The sequence below is a fragment of the Zeus faber genome (assembly GCF_960531495.2).
Source record: "Zeus faber genome assembly, chromosome: 1".
Classification (NCBI taxonomy): Eukaryota; Metazoa; Chordata; class Actinopteri; order Zeiformes; family Zeidae; genus Zeus; species Zeus faber.
The window spans coordinates 38,927,939-38,948,413 of NC_137193.1; the positions used below are offsets into that span (position 1 = coordinate 38,927,939).

Consider the following 20,475-nt stretch of genomic DNA (forward strand, 5'->3'; position numbering starts at 1 on the left):
GTGGGGGGGTAAAATGTGTGTGTGTGTGGGGGGGGGGGGGGGGGTCTGCAGTGTAGAAGCAGCCATGTGGGATTTCTCTGGGCAGATCTTGGAAGCTGGTGTTTGGACAAAGCCTCAGATTTTCCAGCCAGGAATGTGCAGAGTCCCAGGGAGACTGCCAACCACAGAGAGAGGGAGGGAGAGGGGGAGACGAATTTTTTTTTTCCAAGAAAAGGAAAAATAAAATGGGGGGTGGGGGGGGGGGGTAGCGGTATGTGAGAAAAGAAAAGTGTGTGGAGGTGGAGAGCGCGGGAACTGCAAGAGAGAAGCGGGAGAAGTTTGGCTCTGACACTGAGTGAGTGTGTGTGTGCGTCTATTAGGCTGTTAGTCACACATGTGGCAGGAAGTGCAGATATGATCTCCAGTGATTACATGGACGACCGACGGTGATCAGATGTAATCACAACATAGAAAAGACGTTCCACGGTGTTAAAATTCAAGCAAAACGCAATCACGTCAAAACTTTTAGAGCCTATCATAGTCATAGTGAAACCTTTGGTCACAACTTAGTCTTCCCTTAAATTCTCACCATCTGTAAAAGCCCTGTGTTGATCATTTTGACTCATCCCATTCAATATGTTGTGTACTGTTTGTTACAGCTCAGTGTGAGTGTGTGTCGATCTGGATCTGTTTGTCAATGGGTAAATGCTTCACGGGGGGATGACAGTGAGAGGAAATGTGTAAAATGTGTCTAAAGTGTGTGTGTATATATGTGTGTGTAATTAGCATGCCTGGAGCTGTGTGCTGGAACACTGTGCTCACAGATCCAATGTTTATCTGAGAAGTGACCATCCGTCCCAACGACTGTATATTTTCCTGCACTATTTGCATGGCAGTTTGTTTACATCAGACTCGGCGTGTGTACTGTATACTGTATATACAAGTCTGCACCCAGTGTGTGTGCGTGTGCGTGCTTGTGTGTGGGTCTTTGTTTGGCTTGGAGCAGCTCCAGCTGTGTCAGAGTGAAGCGCTCCAAATGCTTGAACTCCCAGAAGAGGAAGAAGAGGGGGAGGAAGGAGGGAGAGAGAGAGAGAGAGAGAGAGAGAGGAATGAATGGGGGAAATGGAGAGTGGCTCGGGTTGAAGGCCCAGGTGCTGGAGGAGTGGAGCAGGAAGGAGTTTGGGACGGGGAGACAGAAAGACAGGCTGGCAGAGAGACAGAAAGATAGACAGTCAGGAAGACAGACAAGAATGAAGCTCATCGCTCAGTCAAAATAAAATGGTCTGATTTCATTTCTATCCACAATAGATTGTTTAGTCTGTTTAGGATCAGCCACAAAGTGGACTCAAAGTACTGTTAGCAGCCTGAATGGACCCAAAATACTTCAATCTCTACCAACCAGTCAGAAAATTCAAAATAAATGTGTAACTTCTGCAAGACAAAAGTCTCTAAAAAGATTTCTTGCATTGGTTTATTGTGTACATGTGAGAGTATAACGTACATACAGCTTATGTATGTCTATGGATTCCTGCATTCCTCCAGCTGATTAATAAAGTGTGATCTCATCTTATCTTATGTGATGCGCTCTCCCATGATCCAGCGACCGCCAGGCAGAGTGTGTTGTGGTGTGTCTGCCTGTCTACACTTGCTGTGCAGACCTTCTGCTCCTGTACAGCAGGCACAGACAGGCAGACAGATGGCAGCCCCGCTGACAGACAGCTCTGTCCACCAATCAGAGGGGGGATTCCCTCAGAGATGCTGAGGGACCCAACCCCATGTCCATCTACCTGACCGTCAAATCCCAAAATGATGCTGTTTCACACTGAGACCTGTGTGTGTTAATAAAGAATTACTGATTTGTGTTCTGATACTTCTTCTGCGTCTTATTTTTCTCCATTGAGGCCAGAGTAAAAGATTTCTTTCATTTACCCACTAGGGATACCTGGAGGTACTACAGGGAAAAAATAGGTTCCACAAGAGAAATGTAAATCATAGGATTAAATAAGAATACGAGTGAAAATATGACTGATATAACTGAAAAATCATCAATCAATTAATTTAAAAAGTCCAATAAATAGGGCCATAATAGGCCAATAAATTCAACTTAATAACACCAGAACTGGAGAGCACTGGATGTGGGCCGAAAGATGGAGAAACATGTGGACAAGTGGCAAAGTCATGGACAAGAAGCCGCTTCTATCAGTGGAACAATGACATTTATCCTATTGAGGTATTCAGAGGTTGTGAGTATTTTTTACACCATCAATGCATAATATATACAGCTGCTTCTACACAAAACAACTTACACTAAGTACATTTGCAAAGAGTAAATGAATTATAATTAAGGCTTTTTCACTTCAGTTTTGAGTTCAGTGAGCCACTGGTGTAATGGACTGATAATAAACTATGATAGAGAGTAGGGGAGCACTGGATGATTTATGAATTGTGGAGACACGTGAATAGAGGATGAAGTAGAAGCGTTAGAATGTGATAACTATTCTCTAAGATAGCAGGCATCACCTCGTTGTCCTCAAAATAGGAGTTCTGTGTTCAGCACAAACCAAAACGTCCTGGTGACGATGATGCTGGTCGTGGGATCCACAACCTGCAAGGAGTGAGAGGGGGTTCAGAAGGTGAGTACAGTGGCATCATCACACTGGAGATAGAATCAGTAAGTAACCCATCCCGAAGAACATGATCCTTTTTTGCAGTATAAATATTCATGACAGTTTAACAGTTTGAATAAAAATAATTCTATAGCCTGTTATATCTACACTGTAGGCACATCTGGAGATAAAGGGACAACTGGAAGAGACGGGGAGAGGAAAGAACCAATGTAGAGCAAATGAGTCAGTTTATAAATAATGATGAATAAAAACTTAGGCAGAGGTAATAGGAACAAATGGAGGACTAGATTTATAGATAGTCTTGTCTTATTTTACATACAATAAAATGCAGACTCCCAGTCTATCACACACAGTCAGCACAGTCAGCATCATCTGAATGTGTGTTCTTGACAATGTCAGTGAATTTGCTCATGTTAAAAGCTCCAACTGAAGGGGGAAGGGGATCGAATGATGTGGCAAAAAAACATCTATGTTGAGTGTTATTTTTCAATACAGGCCTACGGAGGTACTCTCGGAATTAGTCTCAGAAGTCATTTTTTTCAGATCATTTAGCAGCAATTCTCATGTGCTCCAGTTATCATCTTGCTCCTTTTTATGCTTGTGCATTTTAAATTATGTGCACCATCTGTTGACTTGTAAGTACTGGTACTTTTAAGCTGCCTTTCATCCTCTTTTTAAGTAATTGTTTTAATTTGCTACTTTTCCTTTTAGCACTTTAAGGTGAAGCACTTTGCATTTTGTGTATGAAAGGCATTATATAAATAAAATGCATCATTACAACATGTAATTATTTAACTAGTTACTACCCACCTCTGATAATCCTCCACCTTGAACCCCAGTGCACCATTCTTCTGCTGCAGATCTTTTGCAAGGAGAGTGTGCAGCGTCTACGCAAGTTGAGGCTCTGACCAGTATAGTATTGTCAAATAATGTAAAAATTTCCTTTAGCGAGGTTAAATCAAACACAATAAAAATATAATAATTCTGAATTTATTTACAGACATTTCTGGGGAACATTCATGATGGCAAAAGTAAGATAGTTGAAGCACAAAGCACAGTTCGGCACAAACATTAAAATTGAAAAATGAAGATAGCATTTTGAACCCTTGTTAATTTATTGAGAATTTTTTCAATTCATTTTTTCCTCCTCTTTCATTGGATAATTATATATATATATATATATTTTTTTTTTGGTCACAGATGGACCTCATGCAACTTTCAGGTCTTTAAGGAGGTCAGCAACATCTATATGTGGGCTAGATGTTCCAGCGGTGGAGCTGCAAAGTGCGCTCTGCAGACTCCTGGCGGCTGCTCTTAGAGCTGCAGGTACGGACGCACCGCCCTGCGTCTCCGCGTCGCACCGTGTGCACAGCAGCACCTCGTTCACCTCATCCTCAACCTTCCGGGAAAGAATGCGGGGAAAGATGCTGTGTATGCGATCCAGAATGCTTTTCCTCAGAACGGAGTCACGACAGACCAGATTTAACATGAACACGCCTGGATGAGGAGAAGTATACAGGAGGAGAAATAAACAGTATTTTTAATGAGAGGAAGTTGTGGTGAGGAATTACAAATAATAAATTAATGAAATCAATCAATAATAATCGGAATAATAATAATCTATGTTGCTATCTTATTTTGAATAAAAATTAATAAAAAATAATGCCATTCTTTGTGTACTTTAGTGTAGCCACGACCTGCCCATATTACCCGGCTATAAGTGCTACCCCCTGTTAACTTCTTTTTATGTGTATATGTGACAAATAAAGATTCTTTTCTATATTTGTTTTATTATTATTAGAATAATTATTTTTCTTTTTTACTTGCAGTGTTGCTGTTACGACTGAATTTTCCTTTGTGGAAAATTTAAAAGTGTTACCTTATCTACGTGTACTCAATAAAATGTAATACAGGAGAGTATAAACATGAAAGTTCTGTAGTCAAACCTCTGGGTGTCAGCAAGCTGTAGACTTTCTTGAGTAAGGAGGTTTCTACGAAGCTTGAAGGGGGACAACTCATACCGACGGAGCTGTCCTTACTGTCCACATCGAACATGACAACATCAAACAATCTGCCACCTGAGACAGAAAGAAAAAGATCCCATTTAGATACGTGACCTGCGAAATCTGATTATGATTCACAATTACAGGTAAAATACACGTGTGAAGTCATTCAAGACGCTCTGATATTGGAAGCCCTAAAGGTTGCTTTACTTAGACACATATTAATGATGTAATAATGTAATAATGTGTATTGAACCATAAGGGGTGCACCGAACAGTCCAATATACCGTATACTGTTGCATCCCTAGTAAATAAAGTCAACACAAGATGTGTTTCTTGGATGTGAGATGTTGAAAATGATTGTTCTCGAAAATGGACATTAAGGCTTAAACAGAGGTATATTTGGCAGCATAGAGGCCTTGGTTGACTCATTTGCATTCGAGCAAGGTGTGAGTGTTTCTTCCATTCTCTAACTGTGACACTAAGACTGGCCTGCAGCACAAAATTGAGAAAGTTCTGGCTCGGCTTCCTCCCAAAACGGCAGCAAATGTAAGCCCAAAAACATGGCTTCAAATCATCTCTTCAGAAATCAACAGGGGATCAGCTTCTGTTTTGTTGACAGGACGTGAATGGGCAATGTCACATGCCTTACAAATGGATCTTCCAAAGCCAATGTAAATTCACTGCGACTTGGAAAACTACAAGCTTATTTTTTTTTATTATTCTTCAACATTAAAAGCAATACTTGTAGTCTATTTTATAAGGTTATTGTTTTCAGATTTGCTATTGGTTGCTTTTGGTTGATCGCACTGCAACATATCTTGTGGATGTGTACAGTATTGCACAAGTAAACTCATGTGATACATGTAGAAAGCAAACCTTGTTGGCCTCGACAAGACAAGCACTTTATGTTGCTTTTTTATGAAAAAATTGTCCAAGTCAATCATTGGCAAGTGACTGTAGTGTGCATAGTGTATTCTTTGGTGTAAACTTTCAACCTGACATGTTTATTTTCAATTTAAAATCTTTGTTCACTTTGTTACTCGCTCACCTTCCTTCTCCAGGGAAGTGATGTGTTTGATACCGTCCCCGAGCATGACGGTCAGACGATCGTCGGGTCGGAAGCTAAAACATGCTTTCGCCACCTCAAGTATGGCAGGGTCCAGCTCCACCACCTCGACCATGGCACCAGGGACAAAGTCCCGCAGGAACTGAGCCAGGCCTCCTCCTCCGAGCCCGACCATGAGCACCGAGATGGGGACGTCTGGGAGGACACAAAAGTTTTGACACAGAGACACTCAAAACACTCTGTCAGGGGTTCCTTTTGCCATCCATACTGGGTAGCGTTGGGTAGCCGTTTAAATGTTGCTTTAAACTGACTGGCAGTCAGGCCTACATCAGGTTGCATGTGTTCCTCTAATAAGCCAGTCACCTTTATCTGGAGGCGTTTTCAGCATTTCTTTGTGACAGCGATTTGTGGGTATTAACACCTGGAGGAAAAAAAAAATAATAACATAACAAAAACCTTTGTTTTGTGGCAAGCCGACTCCAAGCAGCGCAAGGCCAGAAACCATGATCTCGTGGTGGATGCAGCACAGGAAGCCGCTGTCCACGGTGAGGGAGCCTGAAGGCGTCAACGGAGCCGCTGACGGCTTCACCTTCTTTTTGCTCTTCTTTTTATGACTCAATGCTGTGAGGAAAATAAAAAGAGCATTGGATCCTTTTCTTTGTAACAACTTCTGCAGTGATTTTCTGAGTTAGTTGTTTGGGTTTTACCTATAAACTTTATTTTCAGTGCCTTCTTATTTCCTTTTATTCATGTTTCCTGCATATTTAGGAGATACGCCTTTGCTTTTGTTATCATAGTTTTGTGTAAAACACATTTTGTCTTCCATTTGATAAGTGCTATAAATAGCTTTTTATTAGTATTATTAATATTAGTATTATTATTATTAGACAGGAGAACCATGCCGAATGAGGGGGTGACTGACCACTTTTTTGGGATACAAGGCGGCCCTCTGATTGGACGAGACTGGTGTTGGACAGGAACACCAGTCTACGATACAGCTGTCCGTCTTCTCCCCTCACGTCCTCCACACAGTACTCCCCGCTGAGCTCACTCACACCCCGGCTGATCACCTCCCTCCAGCCCAGCTCGCCACCCACAGACAGGAAGGGAACCTGCACGGAGACAAACCAGGACTCTGAATGTGCACGATCAAGCTTTTCTCAGCCTCTTGATGCTTAAGTACGATAGATATGACTCGCTGCTCTTTTCAAAAACTGGCAGATTTTCACAAGAGGAGATATAATTAATTTGTAGTTTCAAGTGCATTTTCTAACTATGGCAATGACAGATTAAATAATAATTTTAGTTTTCAGTATTTTTACCTTTTAATTTATGAATTGGTCAATGTAACAGATGTTATTAGGGGTATAAGGTACCTTTTTGTACCTTTTCATATAATTTATGATGATTTAACACAACAGAAAAGCAGCAAATTCTCAGATTTGGGCACCTGAATCAATCAATATATACTTAATAAATGACTTAAGTCTTTTAAGGTAGTAAATGGTGGTGAAAAAATGGCGAATCATGCGCTAAATATCATTATTATCTACTTTACTTACCAATTCTTTCTTCCAAATAATCCAGCCACGTAACTATCCATTCATGAAATCGCACAGTTAAGGATCCTCCTTATCCCAGGACATGCATCAACATTATTGGTTTATAATAGTGCCATTTAACTCTGTTAGGAACGCACAACAGCGTTGTTTATTTAAATATTTATTGTTTAACTGCACTTTAGAAGTACAAATGTGTACAGTAGGTACCTGATGTTTGAAATTATCTATTGTTTATAGACCTTCCCTGAAGTGAAAGTCCTCCAAGTTTCCAGGTCAAAGTGATCAAATTGGCAATGGTATTATCTGACTTATTTCCTGTGTTGAAATAGATTAAACAGCCTGTTGAAATATAGACATCCATGACCATTCAGGCATCCACTGGCTGCCTGAATCTATCATGGTATCCTAACAGTGGTGGCCAGGTGGCAAAAAACCTAACCAAACCTTTTTTTGGTGTTACAATAGCCTAGAGTATCGATCCATTAGAGTTAGTTGCTTATAAGTGGTGGTATCAAGTGGTGTGTTTGTATGTGTGTCGATGTGGATGGGGGTGGTTGAGTAACCGCAGGGTGGTTATAGTGGGCTAATCTGAGTAAAAAAGTCCAGGGCCATTTTTTTAGTCCCAGTCCATCCCTGACCCTAGACCCACTGCTGATGAACTGATGCCGAAACCTAATTTCCTATTCTGTAAGTACATTAGTTATTTATTATTTCATAAATATTGGTTAAACGTTAGTCCTTTGGTCGTTTCCGTCCTTAATGATATGTACATTTGGTTATATTTGAGTTTCACTGTTTTAGTTGCTTTATTAGTTATTAGTTTTTGATTCACATGCACTAAAATTAACAAGAAATGAAGTCTTTGTAACTAAAACTTTGGGAAACTGCAATACGTAACAAACACAATTAAATGGACCCCGTGTATTGCTGCCAGCAGCTATATTTATATTGTTATTATTAGTATTAACAGATATTAAAACCTGTATAAAAGTGCTTTTCAAAAATCCATTGGGTGGGGTAGTAATAACACCAGAAGTTGTACCTGTTGGTTGGCTGGTATACCAGGGGGAGCAAGGTCCATCACCATTGGGGAGAGTTCTGCTTGCACAGCCTCCATGTCTATGTACTCCTGGTCCCTGTGCATCGCCACAATAACCAACCGTTTGAATTTAGCACTCGCTGCCAGCTGGCTCTGCCCCTCACTGGAACCATACAGCCAATCAGTCTCTTTGCCTTGAGGGACTGACAAAGTAATAATATGAAAATAGCGATCAGATAACAAAACACTGTAATTCAATCCTATTCAGTGTGACAAATATGTGAAGATATAAATCAAGGAATGCAATACAAAATTATGCAATGGATATTTGAAATCATTGTATCATTATATCTAAAATATCAAACCCACATTTCAAGAAACATTAACAGCCAAAATACTAAAACTCTTGAGGACATCTCACCAATAAAGATGCCAAAGTAGTTTGATTTGGGAACTTTGGCATGAGAAGCCCCATCTTGCACTGTGAGAGTATATCTTGGAAGACCAGTCTTGGCATGGCACAGGGTAAGCGAGGGATTGGAGTTGGCATCTGTACCCGTACGGAGCCTCTTTCTCAATACAGAGTACGCCTGGAACTCTCTCACTGCTGACAAGAGCTCTGCCACCTCTTTGAGTCGGTTGGGAGCTCCGTCCTCACCAACACAAATCTCCAGAATAGCCATGGGCATGGGCTGGCGAAACTTGGTGCAGATAAGAACAAAAACAGGCAGCTCAAAGGTGTCCTCGTCACTCACAGCTTCCTGTAGGCAGTGGAGCCTCACCGCCCACCCCAACTGAACAAAATGCTCCACAGAAAGCTTGACCACGCTTTCCTGAGCTAAAGTCACACAGACATAACGCCCCCCAACACATAGGATGCGGGCCACCTGCAAGAAAACAGAACAAGTGTTGGAGGAAATATAGTGGAAAAAAAATTTAATTACTCAACCAATGTGAGTTGCACCTATTTAAGGCCCTTATGCAGTGCCTTTTTCAACTTTTAATGACAAATGTATTTATTGGAAGTCAGTTTGAACAAAAGCATCTGCTAAATGACATAGCCTATAAACAAAATAGAACCAATTACTTTCACATGTTGTTGTGTTCGAGTAAAATGTTAACTATATAGATGACACCCATCAGAAAGTCTCTAACCTCAGTCAACATCCTCCTGGCCAGAGCTCCGTCCTCTTCGGACGCCATTGCATCCAGGGTGCCCTTGTCCAAAGTGGCCTGGTAGCTGGAATCCTCGTAGGGCGTCTGAGTGGCGTCCACCTGCTGGAAGGTCAGGTTGGGGCGACGCTCTGCATTCCTCTGGTTCATGTGACTCACCACTGTGGCACTGATGTCAATGTTGGTCAGATGTTTGTAGCCAACATCATACATCTGTTCACTCAGCTCGGAGTTACCGCAACCCACCACCAAAACCTGAACGAAATCAACAGAGAGAGTGGATCAGTTGGTTTAATTGGAATTCACCGGTGGTGGAAATGAAAAAAGCACAAGAACCTTGTTGCTTTTTTTAAGATAGAAACTAAGTAGATTCAGTTTTGGGGACCTTTGACTTTTACTCCACTACGTCTTAGTGCAAATTTATATACTTTTGATTCTGCTACTTTATTTTAGATCTTTCAAAATGAGGATTTAGATTTGTATATATTTGTATACTATTTTAACGAAAATTGTCATCAGAATTTACAGGAAGAAAGGTACAGTCTTACGTCTTATTATAGAATGTCATATCAAGGCACTGGATATGAAGTATTTTTACTTTTAGTACATCTGTAAAGTACCTGTAAACGTTTACATAAGTAGAGATGTCAATGATGTATTGTCGCTTTTACTACAGTCATTTCGTGTCAGGGTGTTCGTACTTTTACCTTAGAAAAAAGGTTCTGGATACAACAGGCATTTTTACCTTGTCTTGGGCTTTGATGTATTTGTGCAGCACGCCACACAATTTGTTGTAGTCTCCGTACCACTCGAAAGCCTTTTCGCCTCGCTTCTTGAAAAACGTCTCCCAGTATTCTGCCGAGCTGAACTCCTCGGCAGAGCGAGGCAAAAGATTCATCTTCGCTCTCGGTTTGATTTAAGAGTTTTGTTTGTTTGTTTGTTTGACTAATTTACTTCACATTTCCTCACACATTTCTCGCCACATGGTGGATAGCACTTTGCAGATGTTTACCAACCCGGACATTATTTTGGTTGCACTGCTCTCTGATTGGACAGGTGTAGGAAGGCTGCCGACGGACCGGATGGTCCGTCACTTGAATTCCACCGGGTAGATACTGCCTGAGATCCACCATGGCGCTGCCCGCCGGTAGAGCTGTGGTGTTCGTCACTGGAAATGCAAAAAAACTTGAGGAGGTAAAGCTACATTGAATTCTTCCTAAATAAATCGGTTTGATATCAAAAGACGCACCATACATGCCATCTGTAGGTGTGATTTTATTAATGTGTGTTACTTGGAACTCGCTGCATCGCAGTCCGTACTTAATATAGACGGCAACGAAATAATCTTGAATCACTTTCTTATCATTCACGTGAATTTACACGCTCATATGCTTGAATGATGCTTATGATTCTCATTTTTCCATTTGCCTCTAATCCTGCATCGTACAGGTCATACAGATTCTGGGGGATACGTTTCCATACAAGTTGGTTTCCAAGAAGATTGACCGTATGTAAAAAAAATAATTAAAATAGATAAAGAGCAATTTATGATTTATTACTGAATTTGAAGCCTTCATTCCTCACCTACTATTCCAGTGCCTGAATACCAAGGAGAGCCCGATGAGATTTCAATCCAGAAGTGTAAGGAGGCAGCTCAGCAGGTTGGTTGCTGTCACTGTAGTTCAGTGGTGGACCACGTACCCAGAAGTACTTCTGAGTAGCTTCTACAGGGTATTTATACTCTAGTGAAAGTCCCACATTAACATTTCTATGAAAGTAAAAGTATAAGTACGTTCGTACTCAAGTATAAGTACTCTGAAGATGAATGCTCATGCATATCCTGATTAAAATTTACAAGAAACAGTAGTATAGGATATACTTTTAATATACACCGATCGGCCACATTAAAACCACTGACAGGTGATGTGAATAACAATGATCATCTGGTTCCAATGGCACCTATCAAGGGGTGGGATATATTGGGCAGCAAGTTAACAGTCAGTTATTTACGTTGATGTGTTGGAAGCAGGAAAAATGGGCAAGGATCTGAGCGACTTTTACAAGGGCCAAATTGTAATGGCTAGACGACTGGGTCGGAGCATCTCCAAAAGGTCTTGTGGGGTGTTTTGTGGAGTCTAGCCTGTCTGTTCGAATCCCACAGAAGAGCAACTGTAGCACAAATTGCTTTAAAAGTTAATACTGGCTATGATAGCAATGTCAGAACACACAGCGCATCACAGCTTGCTGCATATGGGGCTGCGTAACTGCAGATCAGTCAGTGCCCATGCTGACCCCTGTCCATTGCAGAAAGCACCTACAATGGGCACGTGAGCGTCAGAACTGGACCATGGAGCAATGGAAGAAGGTGGCCTGGTCTGATGAATCATGTTTTCTTCTACATCATGTGGATGGCCGGGGTTAGGGTCCGATCCGATCGAGCATCTGTGGGATGTGCTGGAACAACAAGCCCGATTCATGGGGGCCCCACCTCGCAACTTACAGGACTTAAAGCATCTGCTGCTAACGTCTTGGTGCCAGATACCACAGGACACCTTCAGAGGTCTTGTGGAGTCCATGACGCGACAGGTCAGAGCTGCTTTAGCGGCACAAGGGGGACCTACCCAATATTAGGCAGGTGGTTTTAATGTTGTGGCTGATCGGTGTATACAGAATAAATACCAAATCCTGTTGTTTTTTACGAAAGTAATGTAACTGTGTTTCAAATGTAGTACACTAAAAAGTAGAGATATTATTTTTAAAATGTTGTGTAAAAGTCAAAAATCTCCAGAACTTAATATACTTAGGTACAGACATTTGATAAATGTACTCATACTCCTGCTTGTCAATTGTGTCTTTAAGATTGATGGTCCAGTGATTGTAGAGGACACCTGTCTCTGCTTTAGGGCGCTGGGAGGACTCCCTGGACCTTACATGTAAGTTTACCATAGTACTTTCAAGTTCAAGCGATTATTTGTCACATACATATACATCCGATCATACATATATGCAGTGAAATGTCATGACACCCGGTGATTACGCACAATAAGCTCTGTAAGCTCTAAAAATACGAAAATGTGTGTAATCGACACGGGTAGCTCGCGCAGGCGGCTGCAAGGGGCGGCGCCACAATCACGACCTAATATGGTACCTGATTTATCTCCATCGTTGCAGTATGGTGAACTAGTCAGAGGAGGGAAAAAAAGGTTATAAAAACAGTGATGTCAATTGAAGGTAATTTGACTCATCTGGATATGAATTAATTGACTTGTTTGAAATGGTTTTTTTTTTGTAGAAAGTGGTTCCTGGACAAATTAAAGCCAGACGGTAAGTCACACAAGTTCTGTGTTTCTATATTAACCTCACAAATTTCAAACGTGCATGTGTAATCTATAATGTAGAGTTGTGCTTTTATTTTCAAGGTTTGTATAAGCTCCTAGCGGGTTTTGAAGATAAATCAGCCTGGGCCCTCTGCACGTTTGCGTTCTCCGCTGGAAAAGATGAGCCAGTACAACTCTTTAGAGGAATAACAGAGGTCAGTATCTCTCCTTCTGTCTACCTTCTCCCATGGAGTTTTTCTCTGTGTTGTAATTTGCTCACCAACTTATTTTAAATACCCTTTTTAGGGCCGTATTGTGGATCCAAGAGGCCCTAGAGACTTTGGATGGGACCCTTGCTTTCAGCCGGATGGATACGTCCAAACGTAAGTAAAAATGTACAGATAAAAATTTGTCAGTGGATCGATTTAAAAATGCTTTTCTTTGTTAAGCCTATATGTTTTATAGGGAGTTCAAATTGAGAGATTAAGGTGTACAATTTGAGAGTATGGTACTTCTCAATAAAAGCACAGGGTGGCGCTAGAATTAAATAATTGCACAGCATCAACATGCAGGTCAAATATCACATCAGATGAGGAGAGCCGGACAATGCCCTTTTCTAGTCTTTCTAAGTCCATGCTTGGCCCTAGAGTATTTTTTGAGCTCTTTCTATGTATCACCCTAAACCCATTTATTCCAACTACAATTAATCCAACAATCAATTATTTTGTGCCAAGGATGATGTTCCCACATGTACCCTTAACATTTCTAATCAATTTTACCTGCAGCTATGCAGAGCTCCCTAAAGAAGTCAAGAACTCCATCTCTCACCGATACCGGGCTCTGGTTGCCATGTCTGAGCACTTCAGTCAGTCCGGCAACACACCACCACAACTCAAAAAGGAGGAAGAAGAGTAACAGATCACTGTCACATTTTGCAACTAAACTGATCAAAACTCTGCTCATTACATGGGAGAAGATAGAAGAGGCTACTTATCACTGGCACATCATTCTATGGATGGAAAAAGTGTGAATTTTATGGACATTCTGAACAGATTTTTGACAAATAATGTTTAGGTCTTACTTCCTATAACATTCTAAAATGTCTACTTCTGTTTTGAATTGCCTTTGTTTTTCTGTTAAGTTTTAACTCTGTTCCCATTTTCTTTTTTTTTGGATGAACAAAATGTTTCCTCTGATGTCGATGGTTTAAATTGTTAAATGGATGTTAAAAAATATCTTGCACAACATTTGGAAAAAATGTGGAAATTATTTTAAGACTCGTTTCATTGTTCCTTGGCGGGTCGTGCGGGGCAGCCTTTCGAGTTTGGCTTCCACGGACTGCCAAAAAAGCAGACTTAGGGAAGAGCATAAATAAAGACCAAAGAGCTCCGGGGTCCTGATGAGAGCAGCAGACAGTGCAGCGGCGAGGGTGAGGATGGGAGTATGAAGGCAGGATGGGGTTTGTTGTCGCAGGGGAGTTGGTATAATTAACGATCCAGGAGCAGGGTGTCTCTGGACAGCATCAGGGCCTTACCTTTGAAGCCTCCCAGATCTACTGAAAGAACGATCATGCACACGCAAACATATTCTGTCAGCTGTAAGAGCAAAATGACAGCAGACAATTTACAGAGGTGTTGGGCGTGTCACAGGGACTGAGCTGCACAACTATAACACCATATACACAAACATGCAGAACAGTAGTTGTATTCAAAGAAACGTAATTCTCTCGCCAGGCAAGTGGTGCTGGCAGGGGGAAGAAACTGGATAATTTCCCCTTTTTATAAAGTGTGTTCTAAACTCTAGAGACCTTGCATTTGTGGGAGGAGGGGGGAAAGTCTCGAAAATACAAAAACGATGTTTTGGGGGATTTCACAAAGTCTTAATTACTTTCTGCTCTGCCTATTCTACAAAGTGAAAGCCACAGCTGAGCCATACGAATGTAATGTCATCTGTGTTTTCACCCATAATATCAAGCCAACTCTATAAACATAATTTCATATTGAAATGTATATAAAATAAACTAATTTTGTCTGATTTTTGTTATGCTTTAAAAATGCAAGGTAGAATTCACTGTGCAATATATCAGAGCATGTAAAAACTCCCACTCTGAATGTGAGAAAAGCAGACTTCTGAAACCTCAGTCGCCATTACCTGTAATCCAGATGCCTGTTCCCAAACCTGCATTTGAAAGGAGAACGACAGGTTTTTGCATTTTAGCCCTCAAATGAGCGACATCCTGTTCTGTCGCAAGCACCAGGATGTCTATTGTGTTACTGGAAAAGTTATAAAGGAACGATGTGGAAGAGCAAGAAGAAAGAATGCCCCTTTTTATGAGACCCTGCACCATTATAGTTTTTCCAGGAGATAAAAGGCTTTGGTTGCCACTTCAAGGCCACGTTTAATATTTCTTCATATTTGGTATCAAAGCGTTCCTTTCCTTTACCTGCTGTTATAAATCCTCTGAACATTAGCCTGAAGTGAAATCCTGGGATGCACGATCTCTGTATGACGAGTGTCAAGATGTAACCACGGTCAGAATGGCCTCAAACCATTTCATATGGCATACTATTTTCACATTTAAAAAGTTTTATTTACACTTCAAAGAGGCTAGACTCTTATAGGCAAGACTCATTATCCTCGTTTTACAGCCTCATAAATTATGTTTAATCAAACCAGTCTGAATTTTTTTCTGTCCGAAGTTTAGTCTGAGAAATAATCCACAAGGCCATCGACTCGAATGATGGAAACTGGTAACATGATCCATATTCCTGCTGGGACAGGGCTGTTCGATCTGCTGTCTTTAGGACCAAACCAGGGTCCATTAGAAGACATAAGTTTTATGACCAATACCTCCAGTTTTACTGTTCCAGGGGGAGGGAATATAGAATATAATGCCATTTAACGCCATGTCTAGCTCGTATTCTGTACCATCAGTTTTATGCATCTATTTCTGCAGTCACACAACCAGCTCCTGGGCAGAGGCACCTAAACAGGCAGAATCTTTTGAAGAATCTGAATTTTTTGGTAAAGTATAATTTCATATACAAATAATCTCATTTCCCAATAAGAGTTGGGTGTAATGGTATGCCTGAAGGCCCTGCCCGTTTGACAACCCATCCTGGTTTCGCTACTGTTTAACTTTAAATGTAAACATTTTCATTTTGACATTCCTTACTCACCCCGGAGTCAATCGAAAACATTGCTTGTGTCCTCACACACAAAGTTCTCTTGCAGCGCCGGGGCAGCGGGTCTGAATCATGTCAGCTATATTTAAGTCCCAAAGGTTTATTTCGTTGATCAAGTATCTCTGAGGGACATGCAGTGTTCAGTCCCTTTGAATGGAACCGTGTTGTTGGGAACTTGCAACAAAAAGTGATTTCCTTCCACAGAGACAACTTGAGGCAGGACTGTACAGGAAGTGGACAGCCACCTTCTAACTTTTAGAATAAAGTAATAACATACACCAATCAGCATCAACATTAAAACCTCCACTAATAACCACTTATATTTGTCGCTCCCCCCCGCTCTACCTCCAGCTCTGACCCGTCGAGTCATGGACTCCACTAGACCTCTGAAGCTGTCCTGTGGTATCTGGCACCAAGAAGATAGCAGCAGATGCTATAAGTTGTGAGGTGGGTCCCAATGGATAAGGCTTGTTGTTCCAGCACATCCCACAGATGCTCGATCGGACCCATTAACCTTTCAGCAATTTGTGCTACAGTAGCTCTTCTGTGGGACTGGACCAGACGGCTAGACTTTGCATCAATGAGCCCATGGGCGTCCATGACAGCTGTCGGCGGTTCATTGGTTCGGATCTCCTTCCTTGGACCACTTTTGGTAGGCACTGACCACTGCATACCGGGAGATGGTCTGACCCAGTCGTCCAGCTATCACAATTTGGCCCTTGTCAAAGTTGCTCAGATCCTTCCGCTTGCCCATTTTTTTGTTTCCAACACATGAACTTTAAGAACTGACAGTTAATTTGCTGCCTAATATGTCCCACCCCTCGACAGATGCCATTGGAATGAGATGAGCGATGTTATTCACTTCACCTGTCAGTGGTTTCAATGTTGAGGCTGATCGTTGTATGCAACAAGTTTATCAGCTCTCAATCAGTGATCTCTCCATCATCCTCCTGCTCCCCCTCGCCACGTGCCAACAGGGCTCCTACATTAACCATAATGCAATCCCTGCCCTGCCCCCCCCCCCCCCCCCCCGGATCTGTCCTGGAATCTGTTTTAAAAAGACGGACAAAAACACAACAGCAACAAATTAAGATGATGGACTTAAAAATATTAAATATTTCAAATAAAATACTCCTTTTATTAGATTTGTTAAGTAAACATCTGCATACTATGCCATAAAGGACACTGGACAGAGTGCCAGTACTTATTATAATAATCATTTCTATTACATTTCTATTCTAAATGGTTCAAACTGATTTATTGGACTTAAGTTATTAGTAAAAAAAATACCTATTTTTTACACAACATTTTATTCATACACGCTAATTTTGTTCAATAACGCAATGTTTTCCTAAAACCATTTATTTTCTGACAAAATAAAATAGAAAAATAAAAAAAATATAGGCAGATAATATTGGTTATCAGATTTCTTTTGCCCCCCATAATTGGTATCTGTGACCAACAATCCATATGGCTCAGGCCCTAGCCAGGACCTTAATCCCCAATCTGAGTCCGACATGTGGTTTCAGACAACCTGCTCTACTCAAAGAGTCCTGGGTCATGCAGGGTGAGGGACCGCAGCAAGCGGTGGAAGTCCTGCACCGTCCATGGCTCTGGAGGCGACTCGGCACTCCCAGAGCCGCCGCTGTCTTCTTCTGGAATGATGCTGCTGCTGCTCTCCGGACTGATGGTCAGCGGGTCGTTGAAGGTCACCAGGAGATCAGTGGAGAATTGCGGCAGCCGCAGCAGGCCCAGATGCAGGGCCACCGTATTTCGAGCCGCCTCATTAAACTTGGAAACCAGCTGCACCCCGGTCAGCACCCAGGCAGAGCTGCACTGTGACAGGGACAGCTCGGACACGGGCAGTGGCTCGACGCCGCTCACCTCCAGCGCCTCCGGCTCCAGCGCCTGGTTACAGTGAGGAGAGGTTTCAGCTCCTGTCAGGACGAGTCACTCAGCAAAAAGAGCCGTTCGATTTGATTCATGAACGCGAGTCCCTAGAGGACTCCAGCAATCCAGGCTATTCTCATTTGTAGTCCCACGTTGGTGGAACGAGCTGCCAAAAACGACCAGAGCAGGGACCTCCCTCTCTGTCTTTAAGAAGCACTTGAAGACCCAGCTCTTCAGGGAGTACCTCCTCTCCTAACTTACAATTACTTAGCACTACCAAGCAGTATTTATTGTTACACCAATGTCTCTGTCGCAATGTAGCTTGAATGTTATTCTCCCTTGTAAGTCGCTTTGGATAAAAGCGTCTGCTAAATGACTAAATGTAAATGTAAGAGTCGGTTGGGTCGGAGTGGGCGAATGGAATTCTCACAAGAATAGTTTAATTCTGTCTTTTCTTTTTTAAACCTTTCAGCCACAGTCTATCAATGACTTATGGAAGTGGAGCGCAACTTTGTACCACAGTCCCACGTTCATTTATTCTGTATTCAGACTGTGTTGAATCCGGTTTCAGACTCTTTGAATGCCTGTCCGTCTGAAGACGCCCGATTGCAAACAAAAAGAACGACTCTCTTCGTTCGATTCGTTCGTTCGTCGCGCGTCACTACCTTGTTGCTGCCCGCGACGTCGTCGAAGTGGAACTCGGCGGCGTCGGCGTCCGCCACCTGGCCCTGGTGCTCCAGCAGCTCCACCACGAGGCTCTGGTCCGTGTGGCAGTGGGCGAACACCTCCTGGTTGTCCGGGATCTCTCGCAGGTCACTGACGTCCACCGCGCCGCGCGGCACGGCGGCGGACATGGCCCCTCCGAAGAGAGGGTGAGCCGGGCCCGCACCACCACGGGAGGAGTGCATCTCACCGCCGAGAGGCTCTGGGGCAGGGACCGGAACTACTGGCACACACACGTCCGGGAAACGAGATCGGCGCCTTCTTGTGACGGTTGGGCCAGTGCTGCCACCTACAGATACGGGGTGGATACTGTTTAGTTGTCTCTTTTTAGACCGACACATATATGAACCTTACGTATTTTTCCTCTTATTATTTGTAGTAATAATTATCGTGAAAAACAGACATCAGTAGTCGGCGGATGTCCTGGATCCGCTGTACCTACGTACAAGATGAATAAAATATGCATTCGGGACAATTCCGACATGCCGTCGTCCAAGTTTGATCCATTGATTTTTCGGCCCATTATTGTGGAATCATTTTGGCAAAAAAAAAAGGTACATTTTGTCATCACACGCGCAAACGACGGCTCGTACAGGTCACATGAGAGCATTGCAGTCTAGTGATTGGTCAACAACCGGGTCCTCGCTAAGATGGTGGCATGTACAGATGGGACTGATGTCAGACTTGGAAATTATGAATTCGATGAACCCACAGACAATCTAAAGAAGATGTTTATTTGGGGCCGTTTGTAGTCGTGATTGAATTTGAACTAAACAAATATCATGCATCACTGTCGTAATTTATAGACATTTCAGATATAACAATGTATGAATATATACAATCTTCCTGAATTATAATTACTGGTAACAATAACTATTAGCATTGTCTGATCACAATTATCCATGTGTGGCAAAGGAAATAATCTGTGCGCCCAGCGGGAGCCAGCTGCAGGCCCCGTGGAGCGCGTACACACAGACTTCGCAGACATGGAACACGCAGGGCTTTTTTTGTTTCGTTCAATTGGGAAAAAGTAAATACATCTAAGCTAATAGAATTTTTTTTTATTATTGGTTTAATTTAGAGAAACGGGGTGGATGTGTGTGTGTGTGTGTGCGTGTGTGTGTAGGGGGGTAGACCTTTTTTTTTTGCAAAAAAACTGCAGGTGTAATGTAACTGACCTTCTTGTTTGGATGTAATCTATACCCTTTAGAAGACTGAGTTCATGTTAACAAAGTCCTATTCTGATTCAAAGATTTGTACATTGAGTTTATTTAGGTCTATAAATACATTATTATTGTGAAGGCAGTTTTGTGTTGATTTACAAAATGCAATAAAATAATTAGATTTCCCAAAATCCTAATAAATAATTGTGATTTTTAATATTGCCAAAGATAATCGTGATCCGCATTTCAGCCATAATCATGCAGCTCTACTTAAGAATGATAACCACCATTAGTTGCAGTGTAGGAAACCCACCCACAGCCGCAAAAAACATAGAAACGTCATAGAATTATACTTTAACCAGGCCGCTACAAATTAACTTCTGCGGTCACAAAACACACAGAAACAGTGAACCAAAGCACACTCATCCATTGAACTTTAACAAAGGGCCGATTACACTTGACCCCACATATTGCTGCCTGCAGCTATATTTATAATTTTTTTTCGATATCTTTACTCATCCTTACATATATTTTTGACAATTTCTACCTTAATATAAATATTATAATAATAATAATAATATAATGTAAATATATATATTTTTCATAGCAATGTTCAAACGTTTATATTTTTATTTTAGGTAACCTTCACTCGTTTGTATATGTATTCTATGTTATATTTTCCTTTTTTGTTTTCCATTTGCTTTGGCAATGTAAATATGTTTCCCCATGCCGATAAAGCCTTTTT

The 20,475-nt window shown here is 41.7% G+C and overlaps 3 protein-coding genes across 3 annotated transcripts; 1 reads left to right on the plus strand and 2 right to left on the minus strand.

The window, feature by feature from the left end:
• Positions 1 to 3,620: 3,620 nt before the first annotated feature.
• mettl13 (methyltransferase 13, eEF1A lysine and N-terminal methyltransferase) lies at positions 3,621 to 10,435 on the minus strand. Its single transcript, XM_080011774.1, has 9 exons — positions 10,198 to 10,435; positions 9,435 to 9,707; positions 8,701 to 9,166; positions 8,283 to 8,482; positions 6,601 to 6,790; positions 6,135 to 6,299; positions 5,661 to 5,873; positions 4,553 to 4,684; positions 3,621 to 4,103 (listed from the first exon to the last, which is right to left on the minus strand). Exons 1-9 carry the CDS (start codon positions 10,348 to 10,350, stop codon positions 3,814 to 3,816), a joined length of 2,082 nt encoding a protein of 693 aa, XP_079867900.1. The 5' UTR covers positions 10,351 to 10,435; the 3' UTR covers positions 3,621 to 3,813.
• A 116-nt stretch (positions 10,436 to 10,551) lies between these two features.
• On the plus strand, positions 10,552 to 14,038 carry itpa (inosine triphosphatase (nucleoside triphosphate pyrophosphatase)). Its single transcript, XM_080003112.1, has 8 exons — positions 10,552 to 10,646; positions 10,902 to 10,959; positions 11,049 to 11,113; positions 12,312 to 12,385; positions 12,745 to 12,776; positions 12,872 to 12,984; positions 13,076 to 13,152; positions 13,555 to 14,038. The coding sequence occupies exons 1-8, from the start codon at positions 10,584 to 10,586 to the stop codon at positions 13,682 to 13,684; spliced, it is 612 nt and encodes a 203-aa protein (XP_079859238.1). The 5' UTR covers positions 10,552 to 10,583; the 3' UTR covers positions 13,685 to 14,038.
• Positions 14,039 to 17,070: 3,032 nt separating this feature from the next.
• On the minus strand, positions 17,071 to 18,772 carry rangrf (RAN guanine nucleotide release factor). The gene is made up of 2 exons (XM_080010603.1): positions 18,510 to 18,772; positions 17,071 to 17,862 (listed from the first exon to the last, which is right to left on the minus strand). Exons 1-2 carry the CDS (start codon positions 18,750 to 18,752, stop codon positions 17,494 to 17,496), a joined length of 612 nt encoding a protein of 203 aa, XP_079866729.1. The 5' UTR covers positions 18,753 to 18,772; the 3' UTR covers positions 17,071 to 17,493.
• Positions 18,773 to 20,475: the final 1,703 nt, after the last annotated feature.

What these genes read in the sequence shown, in the direction of transcription:
- mettl13 (XM_080011774.1), bottom strand. Translation starts at nt 10,350, where the DNA reads ATGAATCTTTTGCCTCGCTCTGCCGAGGAGTTCAGCTCGGCAGAATAC. An exon ending in CGGCTTGCCACAAAACAAAG is followed by an intron (nt 5,874 to 6,134) that starts GTTTTTGTTATG and finishes GTGTCCTCCCAG; the next exon opens with ACGTCCCCATCTCGGTGCTC. An exon ending in CAGCTTGCTGACACCCAGAG is followed by an intron (nt 4,104 to 4,552) that starts GTTTGACTACAG and finishes CTCCTCATCCAG; the next exon opens with GCGTGTTCATGTTAAATCTG.
- itpa (XM_080003112.1), top strand. Translation starts at nt 10,584, where the DNA reads ATGGCGCTGCCCGCCGGTAGAGCTGTGGTGTTCGTCACTGGAAATGCA. An exon ending in ATGCAAAAAAACTTGAGGAG is followed by an intron (nt 10,647 to 10,901) that starts GTAAAGCTACAT and finishes TGCATCGTACAG; the next exon opens with GTCATACAGATTCTGGGGGA. An exon ending in GTAAGGAGGCAGCTCAGCAG is followed by an intron (nt 11,114 to 12,311) that starts GTTGGTTGCTGT and finishes TGTGTCTTTAAG; the next exon opens with ATTGATGGTCCAGTGATTGT.
- rangrf (XM_080010603.1), bottom strand. Translation starts at nt 18,752, where the DNA reads ATGCACTCCTCCCGTGGTGGTGCGGGCCCGGCTCACCCTCTCTTCGGA. An exon ending in ACGTCGCGGGCAGCAACAAG is followed by an intron (nt 17,863 to 18,509) that starts GTAGTGACGCGC and finishes CACTGTAACCAG; the next exon opens with GCGCTGGAGCCGGAGGCGCT.